This window comes from Scomber japonicus, chromosome 21 (genome assembly GCF_027409825.1).
Source record: "Scomber japonicus isolate fScoJap1 chromosome 21, fScoJap1.pri, whole genome shotgun sequence".
NCBI classification, from domain to species: Eukaryota; Metazoa; Chordata; class Actinopteri; order Scombriformes; family Scombridae; genus Scomber; species Scomber japonicus.
This window is the reverse complement of record NC_070598.1, coordinates 3,499,567-3,509,542: the sequence shown is the minus strand read 5'-3', so window position 1 is coordinate 3,509,542 and position 9,976 is coordinate 3,499,567. Positions and strand designations below refer to the sequence as shown.

At 45.1% G+C, this 9,976-nt stretch overlaps 1 protein-coding gene across 1 annotated transcript in view; it reads left to right on the top strand.

The window, feature by feature from the left end:
• Window positions 1-499: 499 nt before the first annotated feature.
• The window catches only part of LOC128382816 (ribosomal protein S6 kinase alpha-3-like), a 47,214-nt gene continuing 37,737 nt past the window's right edge, over window positions 500-9,976 (top strand). Inside the window, exons 1-2 of the mRNA XM_053342818.1 lie at window positions 500-505; window positions 702-761. Coding sequence (XP_053198793.1) covers window positions 500-505; window positions 702-761 — 66 coding nt within the window. The remainder of the gene's footprint in view (window positions 506-701; window positions 762-9,976) is intronic.

The window sequence follows — 9,976 nt, the reverse complement described above, 5'->3', positions numbered from 1 at the left end:
GAGATTTCATCCCATCCACTTCAAATTCACACACAATCATCTTGAGACATTGGAGATGACAAGTTATCAAAAGCTTTTTTATGACTTCTTCCTGTTGGGCGTGGCTGTGCAAACAATTTCGATGCTTCGCCATAAAGCAGGAAGTCCTTATAACTCCTACAGACATTGTCCCATCTACACCAAATTCATCATGCATGTAGAGGGTCCCGCCCTGAACACATCTATGCATCAATACTGTGTCAAATACACAGCGCCACCTACTGGACACAGGAAGTCAGCCTCATATGACAAACATTATCCGATTTACATGAAATTTACACGATGTGTTCTCCACATCACACACTGCAACATGACATGTAATTGGTGGGTGATCTCTAGCGCCACCTAGTGGACACATGCAATGTGACTTAGCCCCATCACACAACGTTCATTACGAGCCCGGGTGCCAAGACGTCTACGTGCCCGCTGTGTCTGCCGTGTGACTGCAGCACGCACCGATATGCGCGTACGGGGGCGGTGTGTGGGGGAGCTTGGGCCCGATCATCGCTGCTTGCAGCTTTAATTATTCTTACTTTACACTGACTTTAATATAATCATGAGTTACAGCAGCAGGATTATGACCGCCGTGTCACCTCTGTGTATCAGGTGTGTGTTAACATGTGACTCTCTCTGACTCTCTCTCTCTCTCTGTGTGATTACAGGACGTACATCACGACCCCGAGGACTTGTTGGGTGAGGAAGACTCCATGCCGGTCTGCACTGTAAGTCCTCCCTCCCATCTCTCCCATCCCTCCCTCTCTCTCCCTCTCTTCTCTCGTCTTTTTTTTATGTGTTCACATCAAACAGAGAGGTGCTTCTACTTCCAGATTGTGTTTGGAGATTTCTGTTAGTGTTTCCTGACATTTAGTGGGCTCCAGTCATAAACACAGCCAGCGCTCTGTTTGTACTCACAACAGCGTCACACTCTGAATCCACCGATGGCAGTTGCCTATCTGTCTGTGTGTGTGTGTGTGTGTGTGTGTGTGTGTGTGTGTGTGTGTGTGTGTGTGTGTGTGTGTGTTAGAGATACAGATATGCATTACTGTGTTTTAGAGGAAGGATGGGAGGAAAGGAGGGAGGAAGAAGGAAGGAAAGGAGGGATGAAGAAGGAAGGAAAGGAGGGAGGACGAAGAAAAGTAGGAAGGAAAGGAGGGAAGAAGGAAGGAAGGACAGGAGGGATGAAGAAGGAAGGAAGGGAAAGGAGGGAGGAAGAAGAAAAGTAGGAAGGAAAGGAGGGAAGAAGGAAGGAAGGAAAGGAGGGAGGGAGGAAGGAAGGGAAAGGAGGGAGGAAGGAAGTAAGGACAGGAGGGATGAAGAAGGAAGGAAGGGAAAGGAGGGAGGAAGAAGAAAAGTAGGAAGGAAAGGAGGGAAGAAGGAAGGAAGGAAAGGAGGGAGGGAGGAAGGAAGGGAAAGGAGGGAGGAAGGAAGTAAGGACAGGAGGGATGAAGAAGGAAGGAAGGAAAGGAGGGAAGGAGGAAGGAAGGGAAAGGAGGGAGGAAGGAAGGACAGGAGGGATGAAGAAGGAAGGAAAGGAGGGAGGACGAAGAAAAGTAGGAAGGAAGGAAGGAAGGACAGGAGGGATGAAGAAGGAAGGACAGGAGAGAGGAAGGAAGGGAGGAAAGGAGGAAGGAAGGAAAGGAAGGGGAAGGAAGGAAGGAAGGACAGGAGGGATGAAGAAGGATGAAGAATGTGTGTGTGTGTGTGTGTGTGTGTGTGTGTGTGTGTTAGAGATACAGCTATGCATTACTGGATCGCTGGATGCTGTTGAGGAGTAAACACCCTTTCCGGTCGTCTGTGCATCGACACGTGCCTCTACTCTTTCTTTCTTTCTTTCTTTCTTTCTTTCTTTCTTTCTTTCTTTCTTTCTTTCTTTCTTTCTCTCTACGAGTTTGTGTTTGACTCTCTGGGATGATATCTCCTCTGTGTGTGTTTTTGAGGGAAAACTATCGCCCACTCTCGCAAGATAATTGCCGGTATCATAGTGAAGTGAAGCGTGGTGTAGCTCACTATTAATGAGTCATCTTAAAAAGAAAGGGAAAAAAAGAAGAAGAAGAAAAAAAACAAACACCTCCCTCAGTTCCTGCGAAGCGCCTGACATCAGTGTTCATTTGTGACGTTCACTTCACATTCCTGTTGAGTTATTTCTGGTTTTAGATGTTGTTATTTACTCCTGAGGTAAACCCACTTTCACTTCTTCTTCTTCTTCTTCTTCAGTCACTTCCTGTGTCCCTTGATGTCGTAGTGTCTTTCAAAATGGACAAATTTGAACATAAAGTGTGCTTTTAAACTTCCTGTCGTCCTCCCGGGTCAAATTGACCCTGTCTGTTTTGACTGTTCCTTCTTTCCTACCATCCTTCTTTCCTTCCTCCATCCCCCTTTCTTCCTTATTTCCTCCCTCCCTCCTTTTCCTTCTCTCCTCTGTCCTTCTTTCCTTCCTTCCTTCCTTCCTTCCTCTTTTCCTTTCTCACTCCGTCCCTCCCTCTCTCCCTCCCTCCTTTCCTCTGTCCTTCCTTCTTTCCTTTCCTCCCTCTTTCCTTTCCTTCCTTCTTCCTCCCTCCTTCCTTCCTTCCTTCCTAATTCTGGTGTGAGTTGACATCAGGCCGAGGACGGAGCTAAACTGTGGACATCCAGCAGTAACAGCTCATCAATATCTATTTTCATTAGCCGCAGACATGATCGTGTGTGTGGATGCTCATATCGTTGTTGTTATAGTTATAGTATATTATATATTATAGTTATATTATTACTATAGTTATCATTCTCAGTGTGGACGGCCCTTAGGAATCACAAATTGTCTCTCTGTGTTTTCATTAAGGGCGTTTTTCATACATATAGTTTGTTTTGCTCCGGTCTGAATCAGCTGGGTTTGGTTTTGTTTTCACGTAGGAGAAAAAAAAAAAAAATACCCACAATGCATCACTAAAATCCCACGAGACGATGTTTACTGCACTCATTAGGGCAGCAGCGAGGAAGACGTGAAGGTAAACACAGGAAGAAGGTCTTGAAGATGTTCCCCGGGACACAAACAGCCGACGGGTCTCAGTGTGATTACTGTTGTTCAGATCTGACCGATTAAATCTGACTCAGCTGGACTAAAGAACACCGGTCTAACCCTTTATAGGACACTCATTGAAAGGAGAGGAGGAAGGAAGGGAGGAAGGAAAGGAAGGAGGGACGGAGGAAAGAAGGAGAGAAGGAGGGAGGGAGGAAGGGAAGACAGAAGGAAGGAAGGAAGAAGAAAGGGGGATGGAGGGATGGAGGAAGGACAGATGGAAGTAAGGAAAGGAAGGAAGGAAGGACGGAGGAAGGAAAGAAGGAAGGGAGGAGAGAAGGAGGGAGGGAGGAAGGACAGATGGAAGGAAGGAAAGGAAGGAAGGACGGAGGAAATAAGGAACGAGGGGGGGAGAAAGGAAAAGAGGAAGGGAAGAGAGAAGGCAGGGAAGAAGGAAAGGAAGGAAGGAAGGAAGGAAGGAAGGAAGGAAGGAAGGAAGGAAGGAAGGAAGGATATTTTGGGATATTTACAGAAGTTATCAAATATAATTATTTGCCCAATAAAGGGTTAAACTCCTCGATATCTGCCCAACAGCTCACAGCTCACTACGACTTAGCCAAGACGTCCCATAGAGGTAACGTAAAGGTGTGACTTCTATAACCCTCCTGTTGTCCTCGGTTAGGTTTGACCTCGGAGGACAACTCAAATATGAGGCGTAGTTTCAAGGAAAGGAAGGAAGGAAGACCCACATCCTCCTTAACTGTGTGAATGCAGGAGATCCGTCCGCTGGGTTATTAAGTGTCGAGAGCTAAGGTGCACTCTTTGTGGTTGAAGCTTGATTTGCATACATATGAAGCTCGAGGTAAATGAAGCATGACTTTGCAAGCGTGCACTGGAACCAACTCGATGCCTCCAACCACAGAAAGTTGAGCTTAAACCACAAAGACGACGACTCGGTGCTCTGAGCTTAACAACCGATGCAGACGCTCATGTGGATCCTCTACTTTCACACGGTTCCTTTTTTTTTAGGTTTTCTTTTTGAATTTGAACATTTAAAAGATTTATAATGACTCGACATGCCTTTAACCCTCCTGTTGTCCTCGAGTCAAGGAAGGAAGGAAGGAAGGAAGGAAGGAAGGAAGGGAGGATGGAAGGAAGGAAGGGAAGAAGGAAGGAAAGGAGGGAGGAAGGAAGGAAGGAAAGGAGGGCAGGAAGGGAAGAATGGAAGGAAGGAAGGATGGAAGGAAGGAAGAAGGAAGGAAGGGAATAATGGAAGAAAGCAAAGGAGGGGGGAAGAAGGATGGAGGAAGGAAGGGAAGGAGGGAGGAAGGAAGGAAAGGAGGGAGGAAGGAAAGGGAGGAAGGAAGGAAGGATGGAAGGAAGGAAGAAAGGATGGAAGGAAGGAAGAAGGAAGGAAGGGAAGAATGGAAGGAAGGAAAGGAGGGGGGAAGAAGGAAGGAGGGAGGAAGGAAAGGAGGGAGGAAGGAAGGGAAGGAGGGAGGAAGGAAGGGAGGATGGAAGGAAGGAAAGGAGGGAGGAAGGAAGGAAGGAAAGGAGGGCAGGAAGGGAAGAAGGAAGGAAGGAAGGAAGGAAGGAAGGAAGGAAAAGAGAGGGGAAGGAAGGGAAGAAGGAAAGGAGGGAAGGAGCAAGTACTTAATAGACACAACAATCTCTGTCCTACATTTCCCAGAATCCTTTAGTCTCCAGTCTTCAGGTGAAGGAGATGAACTCGTCGCTCTCAGTCAGACGCAGAGTGAGATCACACGAGTTCACGCTCCCCCCGATCTGTTCGGCCTGTCTGCGGTTTTCAATTTAATCTCAGGTCGAGCCGTCAGCGTGTCGAGCCGTCGGCGGGTCGAGCCGTCGGCGTGTCGAGCCGTCAGCGGGTCGAGCCGTCAGACAGACAGCCGAGACAGATTACTTTTTTATCTGGACGGATGGATTGATGGATAAAACCTGTAATATCTCCTCCAGCAGATAATCCCACAGAGCACAGTTTTCTTTATTCTTTAACGGAGGAGCACGCAGCAGTAGTTTAATATGAGACCTGAGTAAAGGCAACAACAGACACACTTCAGTCACACTGAAGTATATTTTCGTTATAATATGAATTTTTAATGTAGCGCCATACCGGTGTATTTCATCACACAACGTTAGAAACGCTGCGGCACGCGACTCCGTTTCAGGCGGGACCCTTTTCAGTGTTGCGCTTCTTGCTGCTCAACAAACAGCAGAAGATGTTTGCCTGCCGAGCGAGTTACCATGACGATAGTTCACACATCACATCCTGCTTTTTAATAATTAGTCAGTAAACTCAGCATCGTCTGACGGGGATCATCCCTATGTTCCCCGCTTTGTATGTGACCGGGGAACATAGGAATGATCCCGTCTGCAGTTAGCCAGTTAGCTGAGTTAGCCGCTGACTTAGCCGCTGAGTAAGCAGCTGAGTTAGCCGCTGAGCTAGCAACCGAGTTGGCCGCCGAGCTAGCAGCTGAATTAGCCGCCGAGCTAGCAGCCGAATTAGCAGCCGAGCTAGCAACCGAGTTAGCCGCGATCGGGGAACATAGTACCCGGGGAACATAGGTACGTTCCCGTCTGACGCAGGCTGGAAACTCTGCACTTTTATTTACAGTTAAAACATTTCGCCGTGTGTTTCAGCTTCTGTCAAACTAACGGAGCTGTGGTGGCTTCCTGTCTAAGCTTTTCAAAATAAAACCTTTGTTATTGTGCTGTTCTTCTTATTATCATTAACAAACAAAGTTGGGGCAGTAAATTACGGGAGAAAAGACAAACTGGGAGATGGGTCTAAAATACGGGAGAAACGGGAGCGTTGACAGCTAATAATATTCCTCCCTCCCTCCTTCTCTCTTTCCTCCCTTCCTTCCTTTCCCTTCCTCTCTTCTTTCTTTCCTCTGTCCTCCTTTCCTTCCTTCCTTCTTTCGTTCCTTCCTTATTTCCTTTCCTCCCTTCTTTCCTCTCTCCTGTCCTTCCTTCTTTCCCCCCTCCTTTCCTTCCTTCCTCTCTCCTTTCCTTCCTTCCTCCCTCCTTTCCCTCCTTTCCCTTCCTCCCTTCCTTCCTTCTTTCTTTCCTCTGTCCTCCTTTCCTTCCTTCTTCCTTCCTCTCTTTCCTTCCTGCCTCCCTCCTTCCTTCTTCCTCCCTCCCTTCCTTCCTTCCTTCGTCCTTCCTTCCTTCCTTCCTTCCTTCCTTCCTAATATTGACTCATCATGACAGTAAAATAGTCAATCTGCTTCAGTATAGTAGTAGTTCCTCTCTTAACTAGTAGAAGATGTTGTGAACAGCTGATTATGCATGAAAAAAAAAACCCGTCTTGAAAACCTGTGAAACCGCTTTTATTTTGAAAAACACCGTCATATACATTTTTGGTCATACCGCCCAGCGCTCCGTTTATTACTCGTCACATGTTAATAAAACCCAAACCCTGAGTCACAGTTTGAGGCCGTCGGTCGGTGTGATGAATGTGAGATGAATCACAGCGAAGGGATCGGCTCTCGTCTCTTTCATCTGTGTGTGTGTGTGTGTGTGTGTGTGTGTGTGTGTGTGTCTGTGTGTGTGTGTGTGTGTGTGTGTGTCTGTGTGTGTGTGTGTGTGTGTGTGTGTGTGTCTGTGTGTGTGTGTGTGTGTGTGTCTGTGTGTGTGTGTCTGTGTGTGTGTGTGTGTCTGTGTGTGTTTGTGTCTGTGTCTGTGTGTGTGTGTGTGTGTGTGTGTGTGTGTGTGTGTCTGTGTGTGTGTGTGTGTGTGTGTGTCTGTGTGTGTGTGTGTGTGTGTGTGTCTGTGTGTGTGTCTGTGTGTGTCTGTGTGTGTGTGTGTGTGTGTGTGTGTGTGTGTGTCTGTGTGTGTGTGTGTGTCTGTGTGTGTGTGTGTGTGTGTGTGTGTCTGTGTGTGTGTGTGTGTGTGTGTGTGTGTGTGTGTCTGTGTGTGTGTCTGTGTGTGTGTGTGTCTGTGTGTGTGTGTGTGTCTGTGTGTGTGTGTGTGTGTGTGTGTGTGTGTGTGTGTGTGTGTGTGTGTGTGTGTGTGTGTGTGTGTGTGTGTGTGTGTCAAAGAGGATGAGTGTGTTTCTTTACCTTTTATGATTCTTACTTTATTGAAATTAGTCACACATGACCACAGGTGGGGAAAAAAAGAAATTAATTACTAGAATATGCAAACATTGTACTAATAGAACTAATAATAAATGTAATAAATCATAATTAAATAATAAATGTAATGAAGTATCAGATAATGTGGCCTGCAGGAAGGGAGGATCTAACAGATAAGATGATTCACAGACGCAGGATTTAATTATTATCATTACTGCAAACAGACTTTTATTTTGGTGCCTTGTTAACTCTCCTGTTGTGTTGGAGTCAAGGAAGGAAGGGAGGAAGAAGGAAGGAAAGGAGGGAGGGAGGAAGGAGGGAAGGAAGGGAGTAAAGGAAAGAAGGAAGGAAGGGAGTAAAGGAAAGAAGGCAGGGAGGAAGGAAGAAGGAGAGAAGGACGAAGCGGGATGGAGGAAGGAATGGAGGAAAGAAGGTAGGAGGGAGGGAGGAAAGAAGGGGGGAGGAAGGAAAGAAGGCAGGGAGTAAAGGAAAGAAGGAAGGAAGGGAGTAAAGGAAAGAAGGCAGGGAGGAAGGAAGGAAGGAGAGAAGGAAGAAAGCGGGATGGAGGAAGGAAGGAAGGAAGGAAGGAAGGAAGGATGGAGGAAAGACGTAAGTAAGGAAGGAAAGTGGGATGGAGGAAGGAAAGAAGGAAGGGAGGAAAGAGAAAAGAAGGAAAGAGAGAGGAAGGACAGATGGGTGGAAGGGAGGGAGGAAGGAAGGAAGGAAGGAAGGAAGGAACAGTCAAAACAGACGGGGTCAATTTGACCCGGGAGGACGACAGGAAGGTTTAACTGTTTTCCATATGAATCTATAAATGTAACAATAAGGAATGACATCAAAAGGAAACTAAAAGAAAAGTAACATTCATTTTTAATCACTGCCTCAACTGATAGTTTCACTCTGAGTCACAATTATTATAAACTCAGTCAGCAGCTGCTCAGAGAACCTCCCTCCCTCCTGTCCTCCCTTCTTCATTCCTTCTTTCCTTCCTTCCTTCCTTCCTTCTTCCTCCCTCTTGTCCTTCCTCCCTTCCTTCCTCCCTTCCTCCCTTCCTTCCTCCCTTCCTCCCTTCCTTCTTCCCTTCCTTCCTCTTTTCCTTCCTTCTTTCCTCCCTTCCTTCCCCCCTCCTATCCTTCCTTCCTCCCTCCTTTCCCTTCCTTCCTCCTCCCTCCTGTCCTTCCTTTCCCTTCCTTCCTCCCTCCTTTCCTTTCCTCCCTTCCTTCCCCCCTCCTATCCCTCCTGTCCTTCCTCCTTTCCTATCCTTCCTTCCTCCCTCCTGTCCTTCCTTCTTCCTCCCTCCTGTCCTCCCTTCCTTCCTCCCTCCTTTCCTTCCTTCTTTCCTCCCTCCTGTCCTTCCTTCCTTGACTTGAGGCCAACAGGAGGGTTAAGGAGCTGACAGACTGATTAGCTCTGAGTGTATCTTCATGTTGTCTAAACACGACTCTGCTTCCACTCTGCTTCCTCTCTGCTTCCTCTCTGCTTCCTCTCTGCTTCCACTCTGCTTCCACTCTGCTTCCTCTCTGCTTCCTCTCTGCTTCCTCTCTGCTTCCTCTCTGCTTCCTCTCTGCTTCCACTCTGCTTCCTCTCTGCTTCCTCTCTGCTTCCTCTCTGCTTCTTCTCTACTCCCTCTCTGCTTCCTCTCTGCTTCCTCTCTGCTTCCACTCTGCTTCCTCTCTGCTTCCTCTCTGCTTCCTCTCTGCTTCCACTCTGCTTCCACTCTGCTTCCTCTCTGCTTCCTCTCTGCTTCCTCTCTGCTTCCTCTCTGCTTCCTCTCTGCTTCCACTCTGCTTGTTATTCAGCATCGTGATGAGAAGGTTTTAGGTTTTAGGTTTTTAATCATATCTGAAATATTAAAGTAGCCCTCCAGTCAGAAGCGTGTTTTTCTGCTCGTTGCTGCAGTGAGATGTTCGTTCACTTTGTTTTCACATCCATCTGCTGACGGAGCCTCCAGAGAACAAACTCCCCCACCCATCTCTCTCTCCTCCACCCCCCACCCACCCATCTCTCTCCAGCCCCCCCTCCCACACACACACACACACACACACACACACACACACACACACACACACACACACACACACACACACACACACACACACACACCCATCCAGGCCCACACCCCCCCTCCCACACACCCAAAAACAGAGAGAGAGAAGGCTTCACTGTGAAGAAGTTAAGATAAATTATATTTACATATTCAGAGATGCTGGACTACATGAGGGAGAGAAAGAGATGTGAGGAAGAGGAATTATTATTATTATTATTTATTGATTTATTATTATTTATTTATTTATTATTATTATTTATTTATTATTATATTTATTTATTTATTATTATTTATTGATTTATTATTATTTATTTATTTATTTTTATTATTTATTTATTTTATTTATTATTATTATTTTTAATTATTATTATATAATGTATTTATTTATTTATTTATTTATTTATTATTATTATTAAGCATAGTAATAATATTAATAGCAATAATAATGTATATTGTATATGTTTAATGTAAAACAAATATATTATATATAATAATAAAAATAAAATAAAATCATTATTAGTATAATTATACATAATAAAATAATATTTAAATTAATATTATGTATAATAACGTAAATGGAAATTATTACTATATTTTATTTTATTTTTATTATTATTATTGTACATATTATATTACATATTATTTTACTTTATTAGTAAAAAATAAAGTACTACACTGGGAATTTAATACTTCTAAATAACTAACTAAATAACAAAAAATATATAACAAAAACAACATGTACCTATGGATTAAACTTACATTAATTAAGAAAAAAAATCAAATATACATTAAGTTTATTTT